Source organism: Rhinolophus ferrumequinum, chromosome 17 (genome assembly GCF_004115265.2).
Source record: "Rhinolophus ferrumequinum isolate MPI-CBG mRhiFer1 chromosome 17, mRhiFer1_v1.p, whole genome shotgun sequence".
In the NCBI taxonomy this organism is placed as follows: Eukaryota; Metazoa; Chordata; class Mammalia; order Chiroptera; family Rhinolophidae; genus Rhinolophus; species Rhinolophus ferrumequinum.
The window spans coordinates 51,644,659-51,668,197 of record NC_046300.1 but is presented as its reverse complement, the minus strand read 5'-3'; the positions used below and the strand labels follow the sequence as shown (position 1 = coordinate 51,668,197).

Here is a 23,539-nt window from a genome sequence, read left to right as displayed (position 1 = left end):
TTTCTTGAGCTCTTATTCAAATTTCATTCCCATTCTTAGTCTTAAAAATAATTTCCTCTAAATTTGGTGTAAAGCAAGGCTCTCTCTCTACACCTACTACACTTGGATCCCTTCTGGTTTATTGTTATCAACATGTTCTTTTTTATAATGTGTAGATGTAACATTCTTAGATCTAAGAGAGAATATATAGATCTGTCTCTGTTAGAGGGGGAAAGAAGAAAATAACTACATAGGGATGTTGGTGCGTCTACACAGTATCACCAACCACTCCTTCCATACTTAAGTTGTGGGTGACTTGTTATTTATTGAATTTAAAATGAGCTTCATTATCTCTTAACCAGAGAACCTTAAAAATTTTTTGACATTCCTCGAAGAACTTAGTACTCCGGAAGGAAAATGGCAATGGAAAGTCCACTGTAAATTTCAGAAAAAGCTAAAGGAACTGGGCAGGTAAGATTTCAAAAACAATGGTATAATGGTTGTTGATTTAACATTGTATTCATAAAGTTTTTCGATTTCTCTGTGTTTGTAGATTATGGATGTTGCTCAGTTTTCACAGATGTCCTTAGTCAACCATAACGGAATGTAATATTGAATTAGTCTAGTCTGTTTGCAAGTGTTATTCTTGTTTAGATAGAAGTTTTCTAAAGTTCTAGTTATGTACATACTGTGTTTCCCGAAAAATAAAACCTAGCCGGACCATCAGCTCTAATGTGTCTTTTGGAGCAAAAATTAATATAAAACCTGGTATTTATATTAATTACATTATACTCGGTCTTATATTAAAATAAGACCAGTCTTATATTAATTTTTGCTCCAAAAGATGCATTAGAGCTGATGGTCTGGCTAAGTCTTATTTTCAGGGAAACACGGTAGATAAAAGTGCTTTAATCTTTGCTGTTTGGGGGTTTAGAATAATCATCAAAATGCAGTAATCAACATTCTTCTTTTTACTGAACTGTGTATGCCAACTAGATCAGGTTCTCTCCTAATTGAGGACTATCTTAGGCAGCTAGTTGAATAGCATCACACATACAGAGACAAAGATTAATTTCAACATAAGGGGATTTGTGATTAGGACATTCATTTACATTAATAGATGATTTCTAACAGGCCTAGAAGTCACTTCCCAAAGTATGACCCTTGGAGCACCAGTTATTTTAACAGGCTCCACAAAGTTATGTAATCTTACTACACATTTAAGGATCTGAGAAACTGTAATTAAGAATTCTGTTTTACAATTTCTCAGCCAGCCAACATTTCCTAAATTTGGACCACAAAACATTTCTCCTAATACATACTGATATTCCATGGTACATACTTAGGAAAATACAGGCGTAACTAATTTTAAAGTATTCAACTTATTGTAGAAATTCATTTTTTAAAAGCACGTTTTTATCTTCAAATCGTGTGAAACAGGCATTGGACAAGTCTTACCTTTATGTAACACATGAATAGTACTGAAGACCAAAAGTCTAACTTCTACAAAGTTGGTACCATCATCTTCTTCTTGACTATAGTCAGTAATTTCTACCACTTGTTGCCTAGTGCTGGAGGCATAGAAGTAGCTTAGAGCCATGTATTTTTTGAAGGAAAGATTTGTATTTTTTGTCCATTTATGCCCTTCATCGAAGCTCTGAACTGGTGAAGCTAAAGAGAATTGTAACTTGTTATTTAGTAAGTAAAATGACTGGTTGAGATTTTAGTCTACACTGAATAGTTGGCCCTCAGTCTTTGCACCCAGAGAAAGCCCTTGGACTTAATTTACGTGTGCGTTGCAGAACTGCTATCTCTAAGAAGCACCCCTGCATCAGGCAGTGGGCTAAGCAGTGCAGTTGTCATTAGTTGCCTCAAGTAAATTATGGTTTTAATTTGTATTGAAGCAACAATTTCCATAGGAAATTTTAGAAATGCAGATCCAGATACTGAACTACTTCATTTCACAGATTGAATGCTAAAGCTCTAAGTCTGTTGACGCTTCTGAATGTCTATCAGAAGAAACATCTCGTTGAAATTTTGTCATACCACAATTGTGATTCACAAACTCGAAATGCTCCAGAATTGGATTGCCTTATCAGACTTCAGGCTCAGAACATACAGCAACGACACATAGTCTTTTTAACAGGTAAAGAAAAATCTCTTAAGCTTTCTGCTATGAATATAGCAATGTGGATGAAAGGATTTTGTGGGGTCGTGGTGGGTATTGATTGTGAAGCTATGTTCTGAAATTGTGAAGCAAAGAATTTTTTGAGGGCTGGGGTCAGGCATCATCGTTTGTCCATGTGCATCTTCAAGTATCTTATACTCAAAACATTTTCTTTTTAATTTAGAAAAGAATATCAAGATGATTTCCAGTTACACAGATAATGGAATAGTTGTTGCAACTGCTGAAGACTTTATGCAAAACTTTAAAAATCTTGTGGGTTATCACAACTCAATCACAGAAGAGAACCTTCCACTGCTTGGTGCTAATGAGAATCTTGAGTCACAGTCAGGTAACTTTTTAGTAGTTTTCATTTTCTTTAAGGCAGACAGAAAAAGAGGAACGGTTTGCTCTTTCCATATAATGAATGAAATGCCTATTTTCAAACCACTCACCTCAGTGTAAACAGCTTCAGGGGAAGCGTTTTAAAGAATTTATAATTCTTATTTAGCATACACAAAATCTGCTAATTATACTGTAGTCAGTACAAACTGTTAACTTTCTGTAGACCGTGTACTATAGAGTAGGCGTTTCTCTTTGAGGGTATTATAAGCTTTATTGGCTACTATTGTCAAGCAAAGGGGTTATGTTTTTAAACAAGGATACCAGATATGGGGATTTAGCACTGGGCTACTAAATCTCCCCAGATGTACAGTGCAATATAGTAGGGACGTCCATAGCTTTAAGTATTTTGTGACATGGCCTCTGCTTTGGTTCCAGGTTTTATGTAAAATGAAAGATGTACTTAATTTTTGTTTTTGATGAAAAGCAGAGATGATTGAACATTTGGTAGAGCTAACCAGTTTAGTAGTAATCCAGTGAAACTAGATGTCAAAATTTTTATTTTATATTTGTCTTGTCAAATACTGAATTACCGTATAACTTTAGATGCTGTTTTGACATTAACCCCTTTGGAGCTGGGAGTTGGGATTTCCCAACATTAAACGTGAACACATTTCGCAGAAGCTTTTAGCATCGGATTATCTGGACATTCACACCTAGTGTGAGTGTTGTGACTAAGTGAACTTGTGGCAGAAGACCAAGCTTTAAGGGATTGTGGACTTGCAGACCCTGACGCGTTATATTGTGTGAGTAGTGTATAATTTTAAAACTTAAACAAATTGTGTATTTCAATAGAGGAGGACTTTTTGTTTTTTAAATGTAGCTCTTTTAGAAAACGATGAAAAGGATGAAGAGGATATGTCTCTGGATTCAGGGGATGAAATCTCACAAATAGAAGTATACAGCAATTTTCATTCAGAAATATTGGCGAAAGAGACCAAAGGATCACGTGGAACAGATCAAAAAGAGAATATTCAAATTGAGTTGCAGTCGTCTCTTGACATGCAAAAAAGTTTATTAGAAGATAAGACTTCTCAAATTGATTCTGAAGAGAGAGCTTCTATTGATGTGTGCTCTGAAGGACAGAACAGCAATTCAGCTGAACAAGATTCATATAGCAGCTTTCAGGATTACCACAGTCGATTAAATATGTCCCATCAGTTTAGTCATTTTAATGTTCTCACGCATCAGACATTCTTGAGGACACCATATGCCCTTTCATCAAATCAGTCTCAAGAAAGTGAAAATTACTTTTTATCTGCCTATATGCAAAGCTTGGATAGAGATAAATCTCTATTAAGTTGGGGGAAAAGTGATTCTTCCAGGCCATATTCAAAAGAGAAATAATTACAGTAACTTTTTTTAAAAATAGGAATTTTTGTTTCTTACAAGTGAATTAACAATTTATATTTCATTCTCAAAAAGGTTTTTTGTCCTTTCTCAAATATTTTTTTCCCTCTTATTTAAATCATGATGGCCTGTAACAGTTGAAGCATATGAAAATTGAAATAAATATATATATTTTTAACATATATTGTACTTGAATTATCTCATGTTGGCACTTTTAAGTTTTACATTTGTATGTCACCTGTACTCGGCTTCAAATTGAAGTCTGTTTTATATATAAAATTAGATGTTTGCAAAAGGTTAGTGAACAGCAGCAGTGGCTTTACTTTTTTCTTCCCCTAATGTCAGATGATACCAACGACTTTTGCTAAAATGACTATTGTTATTTATTTTAAGCTTTTGTATAGTGTTTTTACACAGGTATAAGCCAGTGATGTTAAATATTTACAGGATTTTGGCTCAATACCTCAGGATTTGTCTAACAATGCATTTTCATTTAGATAACAAACTATGTACATAGGACTTCGGCCTTCATACCAGGTAGCATTATTTTTTATCTTTAGGGTTAGCCATGTAAAAATTGCCTGTTGCTAATATTTTAGTCAACCTTTTATTTGAGAGTACTTGATAATTATGATTTTCAGTGCTTGTGTAGTCCTTGACGTACCCAAATTCAATTTCGTATTTCAAAAGATAGGTTTATTAAAGGCATTGGACAATTTGGAACAAACTCTTTGCTATAGATTTTTAAATTGGTAGACTTAGAAAAAGGAAGTATATTTTTGAGGTGCTAAGCACTTAAAAATAACGTAAATTTACAGATAAAGTATCTGGTGAAGATAAATTTTAAACCCTCATCTATTGCCAATAACTGCCTCTCTGTTACTAATGCAAACTAGTAAATGTGTTTGAAAAAACTACAGTTCCTACAATAAAAGTCAAAACTGGATTTTGAGAAAAGTTACCATGTAAGCATAAACTGAATCTGGGTTTACTAAAAGTTGAGATGTATTAATTAGATTTTCCTTTGGCAACTCAACTTGGAAGAGTTTTACCCTTTTAAATCTTTTTATAGAGCAAAATACATAAGGTGGTATTTCAGTTAATAAGCTGTACATAAAATGTGTGGAAGAACATTATCTGTTAACAGGTCAGAAACTCCAGACTGTGTTAAGGTAAGTAGAAAGTGTTTTTATAGGACTTAAATACCCAGATTGTGACAGCAGAAAAGTGTTTTGTTTTTTTTAAACTACTAAAATTTTTTTTACAAAAATGTGTTTTATTGTTAAAAAATATATATATGTATACACACACAGCATTTTACTACATAATGTACAAGTTTTAAATAAGCATTTAAAATAAATCTAGGGTATTTGAAAAATACAGTTAAGCAACAAGGACATTTTATAATTTGGGAGACAAATCAAATGTAAAGGATTTGATTTTTCTACATTTAAAACGAAGAACTAAAATTCTCTTCTTGATTGGCAGCTAAAGGCATAAGATTAGTTTCCAACTCCCTTTGCTTCTGGAGAAGGCCCTGAAATCACATTGATACGTTAGTAAGGTGTACAGCAGACTTCCAGATTATTCCTGTTTTACATTTTTATCCTGTTAATCCAGAATTGTATTTACTTTGAAAACATGTATTAAGCTCAGATACTTACTTGGCTACAGTTTAAGCATTCTCTGTCACATTAAATGTTAATCACTCAAAAAATACTTCAGTAATTCTCCACTAGACTTTCTCACTTGGACACTGTATAGCTTATCTATTTGTAAGGTTATAGGACTTTTCTTAAAACAGTCTCCATAATTATAGGGCTGAAGTTCCCCTCTCCCTGTCCCCCAAAGGCTGTAGAGTTTATCTTGCCTGCACTAACATTAGGAGCTTATACAAGGCTCTGCTGAAATAAGATGTGGGTGAATGTGTATACCATATTCCTCCCTCTTGACCTTCTCTCCAGTAATCTAGAAAATTTAAGTAAAATCTTTAGTGTGTGAATTACGTAACTCAATCTATATGTAACCAAAGCTAGCATTTAAAAAACTTAAGGACACTTTTCTTCCTAATCCTGTGTTGGTGAGGTGCTTTTCTAGCTCTATAGAATCAACAATTTGAAATACAAGAGGCACTGGTAAATGACTGAACATGGAAAAAGATACTCTTAAAATGGCAGTATATTTTTCCTAAAAAGAAAAAGTACACTGTGCATCAAAACTAAATACAGACCCAGTTTTGCAAGCAACTTTTTTTTTTTAAGCCCAGGGGTAGGTTATTATAGCCTTAAATATTGGATGTATTACCTAATTTTATTTGACCAAGGTGAGAAGCCACAATAATTGGTCTGGGATAACAAGTCTGATGAGTAAGGCTATACATATAAGTGCATACTGACTGATACTATTCTTTGGGACGCGCGTCAATGTTCTGAACACTGCCAACACATTCATATAAAAACAGAATTGCATTGCATTACTAAGAATTTATTAAAGCATAATTGTATATTTACTTTCTGCTTTTGGTTTTAGGGCCTTATTGATCATGTTTTAATGTTCAAATGTATTTTTCATTCAATAAAATTGTCTTAATATTTGAACTCTTATTTCATACTGGAAATTCTTAAAGATGGCAAGGTGAAGCAAACTGAAGGAAAGTCCTGTTTTATTTCCACTGAAGATTAATACATACAGGTGTTAATTTTTTTTTTTTAACTGGGATGTGGTAAAAATCACATAAATCATGTAACCAACTAGGCACTTGAATAAAACAGCCATTCCAACACACAGCCCTCCCTCCACCAGCCATATAAAGAAACCAGACACATCCACACTTGGTGAAAAAGCTCATACCTGTCTCAGTTCTGATAGTCCCTTCAGGATTGCTTGCTGGCGATCCCTATTTTTCACAAAGTTAGGATTAAGAAGTGGGTCCCTGACATAGTCAGAGTCAAACAGCTGTTGTTCTTGGTCACAGTCTAAAGCCAGATGAAAATGACAAAAGTCAAATACATTCCTAATATGATACAGACCTATGCTGTAGTATTCTCAGGAGTCAGTAATAAATTTGGATCCTAGGAAGGCACCAAGAAAAATTTAATAAAGGACCCCAAAACTTGGGGCAAACCTTGTTATGCCACTTTCTAGAACTAAGGACGGGAATACCAATTTGGATTTGAATTTACATTAGGAGAGGAGAATCCTTATATTTACTTACCATGTAGATTTTGGTACTGAGGATCCTGGGATAGAGGCCTAGACAGTGGTGCATCTGGATCAAGGTAATAGATCTCATTGGTTCGCACATAGGGGATAAAATGGGATGGCTCAGAAATCCTAGGTGATAATCCTGTTTCACTGCCTCCTGAGATAAAAGTCTCTCTTTCGTAATTACTTTCTTTTAGTGTCTGAGTTTGTTGTGTTCTGTTTTTCACCGCAGGAACTGGTGGTGATTGAGACCTATATATTCAAAAAAAGCACAAACAGGTACTAGTAAGGTTTAATGCAAAATTGTGTATTTCAGATTAAGCATATCTTTAATCACATTGCAATTTATCCTAAACGTATCTGTAACACCATTAGAAACAGAACAGGGTTGATGTGAGTTTTTATCAGTACTTACTAAATAAAGACACATACACTCTACTGGGGGGAAAACCTACACTAGAGCCTGAGGATCAACACTCTTGAGTTAATTTGAGCCTAATGTTTCTCCTTAAATAATTCATCTTAAAGTAACGTACTTACCAACTGACCTAAGCCTGCTATTACAATCATATTCTGAGACAACTCCAAACCAGCTGGTTCATGCACAAAGACATACAATAAAATTCTAACAATTAAATCTCCCATTGGTTAACTGAATTTCTCATTATCCCTGCCAATTATATCTTCCCTCTCCCCTCAATCCAAGCGGAATGTCTTGGATTGACACTGTTGACATGCCTGGAAAATCAAAACTGTTCAGCTAGCTGAGTCTGGAGATAACAGAAAACATCCCCCACCTTCCTGCCTAGAATGTCTCAGACCAGTCCAACTTGGGTCTTCAAATTCCAGGTAAAATGCCAGTCACTCTTTCCCTTAAACCTGTGCTCACCTGTAAAACACACATTTCCTGTTTCTGTCTGTCCTCATATACGTATGTGCTTGACCTCACCTGTATTTTAAGCAAATACTGTATATCTCGTGTACCACACACACAGCACTAAGTAGCTATAGAATCAATCTATCCATAACATACCTTTCTTTGCTGAATGAATTAATGTTCAAATGTTCTTCTTCCTAAAAGATAGATAAATGCAAAAAGGAGTAATAGTATTTCCATGTCCCACAAATACTTTCAGTGGTTATTTGCTGAAAAAATCTGATAATATTTGAATATAAGATAACAGATAATGGGATAGAGGGACTTTGTATTTTTCCAGAGTCAGAACCAATCCAGTAATTCCTGATCTTGTAAACTATCCTGTCTATATGGACCATAAACAAGTTTTGAATGGGTATTTGAAAAGAATAGCATTTATATATAAGTTTTAAGTGTAAACTTTTCTTTAAAGGATCAGATAGTAAATACTTTTGGCTTTGTAGGCCAAGTGGTCTCTGCTACAACTACTACATAGTCAGTAGCTGTTGTGTGAAGTCAGCCAAAGATAATACATAAAAAGAATGTGCATGGCTGTGTTCTTATACAACTATTTACAAAAGCAGGCAGTGGGATGGATTTGTTCATGGGCTGTAGTTTGCCAACCCCTGGTGTAAGCTAAAGCAAATCTCTAGAATTTCTGTTCAGACAGAACAGCCTTGTCAAAACATACATGTGGGGAACTGTTTTCAATCTAGAAACATCAATACATGCTTTAAAATACATTTTTAAGACAGAAGAGCTTTACCGTTTTGACTAGATGCCACCTGAACTTTGGCCCAGTTTCCTGATGAGATGAATGAAGGACTTCTGGGGAAGTGCCTCCACTTTGGAAGAGGTGTCCAGGGTTATTTCTTTCTACCAAATGAAGCAGTTCCATTTGCCTTCTTACTTTTTTTTCTTCTCTCTGCTTTTGAAGCTGTTTAGGGTACTTTTCTGATGCTGGAATATACCTTTTGAGTGGCTTATTTATATTCCAGTCAGGCCTTTTAGGACATTTCTTCGTATGTTTTATTTTTTTGTCTGTTCTTGTGAACTGATTACACTGGTCATTGTACCAACTGTTTTCTTTTTCTAAGTTGGCTCCTTTATCCTGACTTACTAGTTCTTGCTTATTTTTCTTAGTATTCAACTTTTCATTAAGTTCTGCAGGAATCTTGGGAGATGAACAATTTATAATTTCCCTCTTTATTACTGAGCCACAATGTGATTCTGCATTGGTGAATATTCCAGTATTTAAGTCATCTAAAAAAAAAAGATGATTAATTTTTTTAAACTGTGGTTAAAAGATATAATACATAAAATTTACCACTTTAATCATTTTTTTCAAAGGCAATCATTTGGTTACTGCTCTCAAACTTTTTTTTTCTTTTATTTTCAAAACAAATCCTGTACCCATTAAACAGCGCTCCATCCCTCCCCTGAGCCCCCAGCAACCACAATTCTACTTTCTGTTTCTATGAATTTGACTACTCCAAGTATTTCATGTAAGTGGAGTCACACAGCATTTCTTTTTGTGATGGCTTACTTAGCATAATGTCCTCAAAGTTCATATTGTAGCATGTGTCAGAATTTCCTTCCTTTTTAAATGCTGAATAATATTCCATTGTATGTGTACACCACATTTTGTTTATTCATCTGGGTTGCTTCCACCTTTTGGCTGTTGTGAATAATGCTGCTATGAACATGGGTATCCAAATACCTCAGAGATCTTACTTTTCAGTTCTTTCAGGTAAAGAAGTAGTTTTACCCAGAAGTAAAACTACTAGATCATATGATAATTTAGATTCTTAATTTTATGAGCAAGTGCCATACTATTTTCTATAGCGGCTGCACAATTTTTACATTCCCACCAACAATGTACAAAGGTCCTAATTTCTCCAAATCCTCCATTAAACCATTTTTAAGTGTACAATTCAGTGACATCAAGTATACCCACAATGCCGCACAATTCTAGACCCTTTCATCACCCCAAACAAACCCTGCATCCACTAAGCAGAAACTCCCATCTCCACTCACTCTCCCAACCCCAGCAACCTCCTCTAGTTTCCATTCCTATGAATCTGTTCACCTCCCCCAAGACTCCTCACATAAGTGGAACAATATGATTGTATCTCCCTGTACCCCTTTACCCCTGTGTCTGGCATAATGCCTTCAAGGCTCATTCATGCTGTAGAATGTATCAGAACTTCAGATAATCATTTGAAGTATCACATAATATAAACCATTTTTTAAATAAAACTTTCCATAGGGTTGTCCTGGCTTTCACTTGAATATACAAACACCATATGTAATATCATCTTGTATACCTAAGATTATTTTTGAGAGAAAAAAATCTACCATATTTTTCCTATCAATGGTAACTGACAACACTTTTCATCAAAGCAGTGTAAAAAATCTCTTGTGAGATGTCAAGTTTTCTTGGTTTGAAATTAACAAAGTACAAAAATATTACATATCCTTCAGTTTTCACTCCAGAGGCACTGGGAAAAATGTCTCTTATAAAATTTTCCTCTTGGAACCAAATTTTTAGGGAAATGATACTATTGATATAGTCATGTTGCATTTCATACACTTCTAAGTCCCTATGTCATACTGTTATGCTTTGCCTGCAGACCATCCCTGAATCACATACAACCTTTTATTTTTTTCCATTCTAAAAAAAGAAGTTTCATCACTCAAAAAAGACATCAGAGTTCCTTCCCACTTATATAATGTTCAGTGCTGTGCTCAACACAGCTGGGAAACCAATTGAGCAACAACCATGCAAAGGCTTTCTTTCAGTTATGATTAAAATTTTAAATTCACAGCTAATGAAAGGAGGTCTGGGTTGCACATTTTAAAAAAACTATAGTCCAGTTATTGCTCCCTTCTCTTGGATAATTACTAGGTATGTTATTCCAGGCTGGACCTGCTCCAGGACTAGTCCCTAGGAAGGTGGCCCACCTGCATCATTCTCATACTACCTATCTTCTTTTTCCACTCGAGACCCATTTGACACCTTTCTCTACCCTGCTCTCTGCCCTGGCAGGATGAACAGTATTAGTGGGTTCCTGGGTCCTCTAGATTCTGCTTCTGTCAAAAGGGTTTACAGGCAGATTAAAAGGAGGGAAAAGACTGAAGTCAGGATGTTTTTTCCACTGGCTCATTCCCTGTGATTTAACCTCAGGCTGACTCTGTCCCTTTATCAATGTCATTTGGAAATAGTCTCTTTCTAAATAAACCATTTTGAATTATTCTATTTTGGGACACTGACTGATTAAAATCTCTTCTTTAGAGCTGCTTAGTGTCAATACACATAATTTTACTGTCTTAAAGACTTAGTTTCATTTTCCCTTAATTGATGTGAGGATTTATATAATTGTAATTTATCTGTACAAAGGAAAGGGACTGAACTATATTCTTCAAGCTTAAGAGCCAGCTATCAAAAAATACCAAGAGCTCATAAGCAGAATAATTTCAGATAAGTAGGCAGGTTGAACCAGCAAACTGCTTTACCCCACTTCCCTTTGCAAAGTTCCTTTCTACTTTAGTGTCACACAATGTGGGTAATTTGGTACTGTCCTGAAGTAAGGTCTACAATTAACTGGCAAAAAACAGTGCTATGTTAGGGTACATAGTTAAGACATTCTGGGCTTGAGGCCTTGTGCTATACAACTCCAGAGTGGCTTTTTGATAGTCCTAGAAGAATATTATCTCCTAACTCATGGCCAAATTGATTTTGGTCTCTTAATTAAAGTTACCACGGAATCCCTAAGACCACAAGCACTGACCGGAGGTTGCATTGGTAATTCATTTAAAAAGTGAAGCTTTCTAGTTCAAGATAGCCACCTAATAAGATCCTAAAACTCACCTCCTCCCACGGACACACCAAATCTACAGCTACATGTGGAACAATTTCCTCTGAAAACCTAAACACCAGCTGAGTGACTCTTAACACATCATATAAGAGAGAGGCCAGCCACCCTGAGGTAGTTAAGAGAAGCTGAGACACAGTCAAGCCATAAACCCCACCCCCGGCAGGGCAATCCCCAAATCAGGAAGGAACTCAAAACCCAGAGCTTTTCCCCAAGGAGCAAAGGGTTTGAACCCCACATCATACACCCCAACTTTTAAAATCTGCATTTGAGAGATGAGCCCCCAAAACATCTAGCTTTGAAAATCAACAGGACTTGCAAATATGAAACCCACAAGGCCATAACAGAAGAGAGAAATGGCTCTTAATGGGCTCTCACATGAGCTCACTGCGCAGAGGAAGGTAACTGAGTCCAGACTTTATGTGAAAGAGGCTCACTCACTTTTATGGAAATGTTGGCCTGAGGGGCAGGCATCTAACTTAACACATATCTACGGGTCTGCTGGGATACCTCTGGAGAACTGAGGCTGGTGGGTGACTTTAAAAAAAAAAAATGCTAGGATGTTCTCCCTCCTCCCCCAGCCAGGCACCAGCTCCCCCTTTGCCTCATTCCAGCCAGCATGTGCCATCTTCACACTCTCCCTCTGCCCCATTCCACAACACCAGTATTTCCTGGAGGAAAACTTTTACACCCCATTTTTTGCAGCCACTGCCAGAGGGACATCCCTTAATGGCCCAGCTCTGGAGGCCATGGGGCTTGCATTTCTGGGTCCTATGGGGCTGTAACAATTGGAGAGACAGTTCTTAGCAGATTACCACCACCAGGGCACTGCAAGCACAGCAGACGGAAACAGGCCTATATGCTGTCCAGGTATGGCCTGAGGGGCAGGCTTCTAGCTTGGCACACATTGAGGAGCCTGCACAGGCAGGGGCTCAGAGGGAATGGAGGCCAGTAGACGCAATCTTTGTGCTCTCCCTCTACCTTGCTACAGCTCGCTGGTATTTCCCCCAAAGGAGCTTACACATTTCTATGATGCTTTGATTTTTGCGGCTCCACTACAAGACTCTATGTTGCCTGGCTCTGGTAGCCAGCGGGGCTTTTGCTCCCAAGTCCCACAGGACTGTAACCAATGGAGAAAGCTTTTAAACAGCCACCACTCCCAGAGCACAGCAAGAGGCAACAGACCCAGGAGTTGAATTTTTCTGTGAAACAGGCCTATTAGCTAATCATCACAGCTGCAGCCTGACGGGCAGGCTTCTAATTTAACACTCATCTAAGGGCTGACTGTAATCCTTTTCTGAGACCACGGGGGGCGGGGGGGGGGGGAGTGCCACCTTTGACCTCTCCCTCTGCTGAGCTCAAGAGCTCCAGAACTTCTCAGCGGGGAGCACTTATATGCTTCCAGTGCCCCAGTTTTTATGTCTCGTGCCCTGGTTTCTGCAGCTGCGGCCCAGGGGATGCCACTTGATCACCTGGCTCTGGTGGCCAGGGAGGCCTGTATTTCTGGGTCCCATCAGACTGTAACAATTGGAAAGGCAGTTCTTGGCAGGCTACCATCCCCAGGGAACTGTACACACAGCAGACCGAAATAGACCCTGTCCTTCTGTGGAAGAAACCTATCTGCTTGTCTTGTAGCTTCTGCCTGAGGGGCAGGTTTTAAGTTGGGCACACATCTAAAGGCCTGCTGAGGCGGTCTCAGGGAATACAAGACATCTCAGTGTTCTATTAGAGGCATCTGCCTAGCGAGAGCTCACCAATATCTCCCAAGAAGGAGATTATACACTCATCTGGAGCCCTGATATCTGCACTACCACCCAGAGGACACCTCCAGATCGCCTGGCTCTGGTAGCCAATAGGGCTAAGGGTTCCAGTCTCAAAGGACTGTATCTATTTGCATACTTTAAAAGATGATGCTCGATGGTCTGGTTTCCAATCACCCTGAGTCGAGGTGCTGAGAGCCCCCTCTTTGGGACACTGACACGTTTTGGCATACTGGGAACTATTAAACATAAAGTAGGCTCCTTGGACAATCACACACGTTTGAGAGACAACCAAGAGCTAAGACAGGGTTCAGTGATAAGGTTCATCACCTAATAGAATGACTATTATCAAAAAGACAAGAAGTGTTGGAGAGAGGATGTGGGGAAAAGGGAACCCTTGTGCCTTGTTGATGGGAATGTGAATTGGTATAGCCACTATGGAAAACAGTATGGAGATTCCTCAAAAAATTAAAACTAGAAACTACCACATGCAATTCCACTTCTGGGAATCTGAAGGAAACAAAAACACTAACTAAAAAAAATATATGCACCCCTATATTCATTACAGCATTATTAATAATAGCCAATACACGGAAGCAACTTTAGTGTTCATCAACAAATAAATAGAAGAGTAGTATGTATGTGTATATATGAATACATAAAATATGTGTGCGTGTGTGTGTATACAAATACACACAAAGGAATATTATTCAGCCATAAAAAAAATGAAGTTTTGACATTTGGGTCAACATAAATGGACCCTGAGGACATTATTAAGTGAAATAAGTCAGACAGAGAAAGACAAATCTCACTTAATATGTGGAATCTTAAAAAAAAACAGGTTCATAGATATAGAAAAACAAAATGGTGTGTTGGGGGAAGTGGGCAAAATTGGTGAAGGGGGTCAAAACATACAAATTTCCAGTTATAAAATAAGTCATGTAATGCACAGCATGGTGGCCACAATTGACCCTTGGACAATGCGAAGGCTAGGGGTGCCGACCTCCCACGCAGTCGAAAATCCACACATAACTACAGCTGGATTTCCAACCACAGAGTTGACTCTTGAACAACAGGGGTTTAAATTGTGAGTCAATTGAACTGCATGGGTCAATTGAAAACAATCCACATATAAGTGCACCCGTGGAGTTCAAACCTGTTGTTGTTGAAGGGTCAACTTCATTAATGCTGTACTGCATATTTGAAAGTTGCTAAGGGAGTAAATCTTAAAAGTTCTCATTACAAGACAAGAAATTTTGTAACTCTGTATGGTGACAAATATTGACTTATTGTGGTGATCATTTTGTAATATATATAAAAATAGTGAATCATTATGTTGTACAACTGGAACAAATGTTACATGTCAATTATACCTCAGCTAAAAATGTGAAAAGTTAAGAGATTTCCTGGAAGTTATTTTGAAAAGAAGATTACCCTGACAGATGGAGGCCTGAAACGACTCATAGTAAGCATAGAGACCTATGATAATGATATCCAACATGGATATTACCTTATTACCTATGTCAAAATTTTAAATGAGCACATGAAAGATGCTCAACATGATTAGTTACTAGGGAAAAACCACAGTGAAACTACTTTACAACCACAAGAATTGTGACTGTGAACATAGATGTAGAATAATTGGAACCCTCATACATTGCTGGTGGAATATATAATGGTACAGCTGCTTTGGAAAACAGTTTGGTAGTTCCTCAAAATGCTAAACACACAGTTACTATACGACTTAGCAATGCTACTCTTCTCTCCCAAAGAGAGCTGGAAATATACTCGTATGTCTACATAGTAACTTGTACATGACTTGTTCATAGCAGCATACTCGTAAGAGCCAATACGAGTTTAGTACCCAAACTTGTATCAACTGATGAAAGAATAAACAAAATATGTCATATCCATAAAATGAAATATTTAGCAAAAAAAAGAAATGAAGTACTAATACATGATACAACACGCATGAACCTTAAAACATGCTCAGTGAAGAATCCAGACACAAAAGACCATATATGGTATGATTTCAATTATATGAAATGTCTGGAACAGGCAAATCTAGAGAGACAGAAAGTAGATTGCTGGTTGCCTAGAACTGGAGGGGAGCAAGGAAATGGAGTATGAATGCTGATGGGTACAGGGTTTCTTTTTGGAGTGATAAAAATGTTCTAAAATTCATTGTGATGATGCTTGTACAATTCTGAATACAAAAATTGAACTGTATTCTTTTAAAAAATAACTTTATGCTATGTGAATTATATCTCAACATAAAGCTGTGAGAGAAATTAAAAACCAAGAGATCCCTTTACTTTTAATGCTTATTGAAAACCTTGAATTCCTTTAATTTTAAACTTTAAATTAACTGAACTTAATTCTATTTGTGACTTTAATTTTAAGTAAATTTTAAATCAAATCACTATTTCTAAATAAATACCTGTTTGCACACCAGTATCCTTCTTAGGAGAATTCACAGAATTGATACATGTATTCATTTTACCATTGACTTCATTCAAGCCATGTCTTGAATTTGAAATATTGTTAGTAGATGCATTATAGTCCACTTGTACTGTATCAACTGGCAAGAGAAATAAATTATCTAATAAAATGAGACAGTTCAGGAATATTAATAGAAATTATGTGTAGCAGCAACTAAATACACAGAAGACTTTATTTAATTGATCAGTATGAACAATGCAAAAAAAATTTAGAAGAGCTAGCCTAAAGTTTCTTATAAAAAGTTACTTGCATTCTTATCCCTTGAATATAGGGAGTTCACTTAGTAGATTCCTCCATAAAAATGGGTACAGAAGTATTAATTTTACATATTGTGAGCATCACAAGAAAATTTATGTGAAAAGACTAGAGAGTGTAACATTAGTTGTACTCGTAAGGCAATTTCTCAAATAGAATATGTGTTATAAAATTACATTAGTTCAAGGTCTAAAACTCCTTTAAAATTATTTAGTTAATAGATGTGTTAAAGGTATTAAAAATGGGCAATTCTTTAAAATCATATTCAAAAAATATTATAAATAAAATTCTAGTTAAGTGCTTACCGCCAAGATTTTTAATTAATTTCGAAGTGTCATGTCCCTTTTGAGCCAATTCTCGGATTCTCTGTTCTTGTTTAGTCTCTGTGCCAGCTCCTGTGCTCTCCTGCATCGTCTGGAACAGTTCATTTGTCTTGAGAGTTATGACTTCCTATCAATATTGAAGTGCACAAAGTTATTAAATAAATTATCAAGCACGTATAGGCTTGTCTATTCTCTCTCAGTAGAAATTTTTCTAAGCTCCTACTATGTCCCAGGCATTATTTAACACACTGGGAGTAGAGCAGTTAACCTGACAAAGTTGCTTCCCTTTTGAAGCTTACATTTTAATTTTGTTTTCTACACCTGTACTAGACCATAAATATAAGAACTCTTACATTTGAGTTCATACTAATAAAGTTTTAAAAGTTTCCAAAATCAATGTCAATTCCATCAGAATTCTATTAAGATTAAAAATAGATTGGTAAGAGGTAAACACAAGGTTTATGGCCATTTATTGCAATTTAAGCAATGATACATTTTTTTCAAGTGTATAGTTATTTCACAGGAGTAGTTGGCTCAGCCCATTGAACATAATGAAACCAGAATCCAGACCACGTGTTCCTTCATCCGCTAATTTTGGAGTGAAGGTTGCATTCCATTTTACTCTAAAATATTAGTTATGATATAAATACCTACTTCCTTTTGTTTTTGCTTAAGTATGTCTTCTTCATACTGTTTCTGCATCTCTTCTCGTTCCCGTGCTAGGCGAAGCTCCTCTTCTTGTTCTTCCTTCTTTCTCTGCTCTTCTTCCAGCTGCTTCTTTCCTGCGCTTCTCTTCTACCTGAGCAGTGATGGCTTTCTACTCATAAAAAAATCATATAAATCATCACAAATAGAAAAACCTATGATGCATTTGTTTGATAAACTTGTTTGACAAGTTTATCAGCATACAGAAAGCATTACATATATGAGTAAAGGTAAAATGTCAAAATGCCCATGTATTTCTCCTATCTCCCACTTGTCAAGTTCTACAAGCTTTTTTATAACAACAGGAGGGCAGTTAGAATAGAAGAAAAACTGAGAGAAAAACATCTCAGTGCTTAGCGTAGTGCCTGGTAAGAGGCAGATGCTTTATACTCGTAAATGTCTGTTCACTTAAGTGTTTAAGTGTAACATTATTAACTAAGCCAAATTATTCATACATCAAAAATTTTAAAGAATTATTCAGACATTTAAGTCCGTTTAGTATTAGACTAAAAATTAGCAGAGAATTTTAATCTTAGTCTCCTTTCTTATATTATCTTCTAGATTTCTTAATTGTAATTCTACTTTAATCCCTTATGTACTTCCCAAAGAACTAATTCTCATCCTGAATAGAATTCAGGAGAACTAAACTAATGAAAAAAATATCCAATACTAACTTAAGATTTAGTGCCATTTCATATACACAACCTATATGTTAGAGACCTTCTCTTCTGGAAGGCAGGTGGCTATACTATGGGACACTTTCTGGTTCTCAGCATGAGTGTAATTCTAATATAATGCCAGTTGGAGTAGGGATCAGATTCATCAAGGGACTAGACAGGGCCCATGCTCTAAGTTTATAATGGAATTTTAATTTCCATTTACTTAGGTATCTATTGCCATGAATATTACTTATTAAGGCAAAGAACAACACTTCTACAATGGAATACCTGATGTTCTAACTGTTTTTGTCGCCGCCTGTCTCGTTCCTCAATCTGAGCTGGGTCCAAAAGAGCAGTCATAGAACGCAGAAGCTGGCAAGAGAGATACATTAGCTATTTAAAACCCCCAAAATATGGGTTTAACAAGGTGTTAAATCATTTTTGTTTGGGATATATCTAGTAATTATTTCCACTTTAAAGAAAAATACCAGACTTGAAACCAATTAAGATACAATAACAGTCCTAATAAACGGCATGAACTTTTAAAACATCAATAAATACTGGAGAATGAACTTACTTTGTTTTTTGACTATTTGCCACAGCCATATCTCTAACAGTTTTGCTATATGCTCCTCTTCTGACGGTTCAACCTGGCTTCCAGCTGTAGGTGTATAAACACTGCTGGTATCAGCCAGCTCCTGAGTATCCGGAGAGACACAGAAGTACTCTGGTTGTTTGTGTGTTGAACGAGAGGACAGCTGAGACTGAGAACCAGGACAGCTCTTTAATGAATCAAAATGCATTGCCCATCTGTCATGTTCCTCACCCTAATCAGGACAAATAAGAACTGCTAAGAATTTCTCCAACTGTGCTCACATATAAATCCTAAATGACAATCAAACATGATTTCTAAGCCACCATACAGCAGAATAAGTATCATAAAAATTACAAAAACTGTATTCTGTATTGATTCCATATATATTTAGATAACTAGCTTGGAAAATATGAGAAATTCAAAGGATTAGGAAAATTTTCTAAAAAGTTAAGTTACAAGAAGCTATGCAAAATCACACTTATTAAATGTATTCAATGAAAGGTTCACAAGAGCAAATGTGGATTTATTGGAATACTGTAGTCTTGTCAAGTAGTTTCATGGATATTCTTAAGTTAAAATTAAAAACTTCGAAATTATGTTTTCCTTTTATATCCATAAAACTTCATAAGCTACCTTTGAAGATATAATTTTTTCTTCTATTTTTCTTTGCCGGTCATCTTCTATTTGCTTGTTCAACTCTTCAATCCATTTTCTCTGCTGTTCTTGTTTGACAGCACTGAAAGGGTGCTCTGGCAGTACTGCTTCCTAAATAACAATCATCAATGCCATCTAAAGTTCAGCTCTCTTTTTCTAGCCACTTTATATTTACAAATATTGCCAAAGAACTTACACAGATTTAATGCGGTAAGTCACTTATCTCTAAGAGGAACAATCATTTTAAACAAAAATTCGACTATACAAGAATTAAGCAGATATATTCTGATTTTCATAGTCATATTTGTAACATATCCTAAAAGGATATAATTAGAAGGATAGAATTAAGCGTAAGGAAAGAAAATTTTCTAATGAAAAATGGAAAAATTCTTCCCTAAAACAATTATAAGGTCTTTAAAATTCTATCTTCATATAGTTTCATTTAGACTTTGAAAGGAGTTACACTGATAATTTAAAATAAAGAATATTGTTTATATTTGGCTTCAGAATACAAAAGATACTGCCTTTGGGCCTAGAGACAGGAGGATATAAGGGACCAGAGACTCTCTATTGAACATGTCTCTTTCTAGGATACCCTTCTTCTTTCCTTTCCTGCTGCTACAGCCCTACAACAACCTATGACGTTATCAATAAGAAAAGTGTGTTCAGATTAAGTCCTTGAATTTTAAGGAAAAAAAATAATAAAACAGTATCATAACAATTTGCTGTTGCTTTAACTTATGAGAGTTTAGTATGCTCTAACAAAAAGGAAGGTATTCTACTCAACAAGCTAAGCAACAAGCATTTTGTTATGTGAAATAATTGCAAGACATAATTTAAAAAATAGTTTTACAGAATACAATGGCAATATCCCTCAAAATGTTACTTTCTGCCCTCGAAACAATAGCAAAGCTCATAGTTTACAACGGACTGCTTTGATCAAAGGAAATATTTATACGAAAGGGAAAAACCTTAATATCTCAGGTACTTCTACATATTTTAAACAGATAAAAAAAACATCGTACTTATTTAAGCCTAAAAGAACCACTTCAAAAGGAGCATTATCTTCAGGGAAGTGATTTAACATTTCTTCTATCTCTAGAAATGTTATTTTAGAAGTTAAAATGGAAAACAAAACAAAAAACTCCTTGCAAGAAATTCTCAACAATGGACACTCTATCATCTTAAAATTCTGTAATCTGTTTCTTAAGTCTGATATAACCAGATCTGGTTTCAAATTTTAGAGGAGTTGCAAATTATTCAGCACAAGTCAAAATTACCCTAGAAAATTCCTAAAATCCCTCACAAAATGTTTTATATACATGTATTGTATTTACAACCCTATGAGAAATGTAATAATGTTCTCTCAATTCAATCTTCAATTTCTCACTCAAGGATGTGCTATAATCACTCATTTGCTTGCCACCTGAATAATTCATTTCACTTTGACAAGAGAACCCTTTATCCTTATTTTCTTTGTCACAAGTTTCCCCAATGTGCATTAAGTTAGAAGAACGAAAGTTTAAGTATTTGCGGGGGTGGGGAGAGAGGTGGTAGGTAGAATGGAATCTTTTTTGGTTACTGAGCTCATTTAGTTTAAGCTGAGTAAGGCAGATATGTGTATAAAGCAAGACACACTGTAACAAATCCATTTTGGCCATGGTCTAGCAGCTCCCTTCCCTTAATTCCTCCTACCATTAAGAAAAGAACTCTTTCCCCAGGCTCACTCAGATTTTTTCAATTTATCTCCCTCATATTATTGACCTGAGACTTTCCTTCCCCTCCATAAAAACTCCTTTTCTAAACATCCATTTGAGCCATTCTCAAAGTGACAGCCTTAAGCAAAAACTTATTTCATAGGTACTCACTACACCATTCCCCACAAATAGATCCTGATTAGGGTCCTAATGTAATTCTTTGGCTACCATCAACTTACTCTACATTAGGAAAAGTCTTAATCCTAACACAAATGCTGTCTGAATGTCAGCTGTTAACTCAGAACTAAAAGTAGAGAGAGGGCTTTTCAAATGGTCCACTCCAGATGCCTGGTTCTGTTTCATTTAATTCTCCCCTTAATGCAGCCTTAAAACACAGCTTTGGGAAAGGAGAAAACTGGTGACTTCGCCATGCCCGGGACAGCCCTGCTTGCCAGTCCCTACACCAAGCACCTCCCCATTCTCAATAGTGCCCGCCTACCTATCTTGTCCACTCACCAGGCAGAAAAAGCATTCATGTGGTGGTGGGTGGTCCCAGGACACTGGGTTAGACAGAAACAGGATCTTCCAAGAGGAAGAGAAAGAGCTGTAACCACTTTTTGGGGAGACGGAGGGGTACTCCGAACTTGAAAATTACTTTAAAATCCTCTGGAACCAGAGTGACTATAGAGGTATGTACATGGCTAAAAATCCTGGTTTTCATGTACGTATTGGCCATCTATCCTCTTTGGAGCCATGTCTGTTCAGTCTTTTGCTTATTTTTAAAAATTGAGTTGTTTTCTTATAATTTGGGTGGGTTTTTTTTAAAGATATATTCTGGATACAATTTCTTTATCAAATAGGTCATTCCTTTAACAGATAAGTAATTTTATAATGTGACAGTAACCTTCAAAGAGCGGAACTTTTGATTAAGTGGATTTATCAACTTTTTCTTTTATAGATATAGTCTGCTTTCTTACTGCAGGCTTTTAGAATTTTTCTTTCATATTCTTAAATTTCAGTTTAGTATTGGAGGAAGGATTTTCCTTATTATTTTTGGTGCTCTATGGCCGTTTAAATCTGAGTCAGTCTTTTTTTCATTCTGGGAAACTGATCTCAGTTACTTTTCAAATACTTCCTTTCTCCGTTTTCCCCCTCTTGTTTGAGCTGCCTATTAATCTAATGTCAGCATTTTTTTTTATTCTTATAGTGCCTTAAATTTTTTTTCTCTACTTGTCCTTTTTTCCTTTTAACATGTTTTTTAAATATAATTTTCCAGTTATTTATTTACTCTGTAGCTATATAATTTCTGCTATTTCTCATTTACTGTATTTTTTACTTTAACTATTGTATGTTTCACACCAAAACTTTCTGCTTGGTTTTATTTCCTGTTCTCATTGCTAATGCTTTCTCTTGCTACTTTTATTTTGTTCATTAGACTAAATTTATTGATTCATCAGTCCTGATATTTTTGCTTTTGATGGAATGATATCCACTATGTATTTTTTCCTTTAAATAGTTTGTCTTCCTCCAGTGTTTTGTTATTTGCGTGAGTTTGTTTTTTTTCCTGGCATTAGCAACCAAACTTGTCCAGCAATGAACAGCCAATAAACTCAGTGGGTATGGATGGAGAGCAGACTAGCCCTAGACTGTAAAGTTTAGGTATTAAACTACAATCACTCTCCACCCTTCAAAACAACTCCTTAGGTCAGAGTTTCTTTTTGGAAACACTCCCTAGATTGTAATTGTAAATCACCAGCCAGGTGAGTTTGGAGCAGAGCGGGACAAATAATCTTCACCTGATTTTCCCAGTTCCTCCCAAGAATTAAGATTTAAGCAGACAGCCGAGGATTTTATTCTAGAAGGCATCTAGAACAGAGGTTGAGTTATAGTAAATGTAGAGTGAGGCACTGTTTGTTTTAAGGAAGGGAGGGGCTGTGCGTAGGGTGGAGTTAGTAAGCAAGGATCCAATTCATCTCCTATTTTATTCTCCCAGAGATGCTGGCTTAACTTCTACCCCAGGCCACCACCCAACCCAACTGACCAAAGGTATCTGTTCCCTAAGTTTTTTCAGTATTTTAGGGACTGATCTTAACCAGCAGTTTATATCAGAGTGCAGAACCTTGAGATCATGGGATCTTAAGCATTTCTAAGTTTGTAAAGCTTATTTGCTTAAATATTTTCGGCTTGACCTTTATTTTTGGTTGTCTTCCTTATAACATTATAGCATATTTTGTAAGTGCTCTATTGACATTTGAAAATCTGAACTGTGTGCACGTAGAAAATAAATTTACTGATACTTTGATTATATTGGCCAAATCCTCAATATCCTGGTAAAAATGTGCTTCAATTTCTCCTACTTATTTTTGGCAAATGCATCACAGGAATCACCATCTCTTTATTAACTACTCTGCTTTTTATCAAAATAAATTACTGTTGTCAACAGCTTTCTCCCTGAAGTAATGTTTCCAAAATACTATCATTGATTTTTTTTTTTAATTT

The 23,539-nt window shown here is 36.0% G+C and overlaps 2 protein-coding genes across 8 annotated transcripts in view; one reads left to right on the top strand and one right to left on the bottom strand.

The window, feature by feature from the left end:
- The window catches only part of TASOR (transcription activation suppressor), a 50,875-nt gene extending 46,034 nt beyond the window's left edge, over window positions 1–4,841 (top strand). For 4 of the 7 annotated variants that reach the window (XM_033132723.1, XM_033132721.1, XM_033132722.1 and 1 more), the window contains 4 exons: window positions 342–450; window positions 1,947–2,125; window positions 2,331–2,495; window positions 3,369–4,841. In XM_033132723.1, the coding sequence (XP_032988614.1) occupies window positions 342–450; window positions 1,947–2,125; window positions 2,331–2,495; window positions 3,369–3,892 (977 nt within the window). In that variant the 3' untranslated portion in view covers window positions 3,893–4,841. Of the gene's footprint in view, window positions 1–341; window positions 451–1,946; window positions 2,126–2,330; window positions 2,496–3,091 lie in introns of all 7 variants that reach the window. The other 3 variants (XM_033132726.1, XM_033132725.1, XM_033132724.1) reach the window with 1 other exon arrangement.
- A 289-nt stretch (window positions 4,842–5,130) lies between these two features.
- CCDC66 (coiled-coil domain containing 66) overlaps window positions 5,131–23,539 on the bottom strand; it is a 43,435-nt gene continuing 25,026 nt past the window's right edge. The window contains 13 exon segments of the mRNA XM_033132727.1: window positions 5,131–5,432; window positions 6,746–6,870; window positions 7,110–7,351; window positions 8,133–8,173; window positions 8,782–9,278; window positions 16,091–16,231; window positions 16,713–16,857; window positions 17,385–17,510; window positions 17,512–17,547; window positions 18,383–18,466; window positions 18,668–18,711; window positions 18,714–18,921; window positions 19,323–19,454. Coding sequence (XP_032988618.1) covers window positions 5,346–5,432; window positions 6,746–6,870; window positions 7,110–7,351; window positions 8,133–8,173; window positions 8,782–9,278; window positions 16,091–16,231; window positions 16,713–16,857; window positions 17,385–17,510; window positions 17,512–17,547; window positions 18,383–18,466; window positions 18,668–18,711; window positions 18,714–18,921; window positions 19,323–19,454 — 1,908 coding nt within the window. The 3' untranslated portion in view covers window positions 5,131–5,345.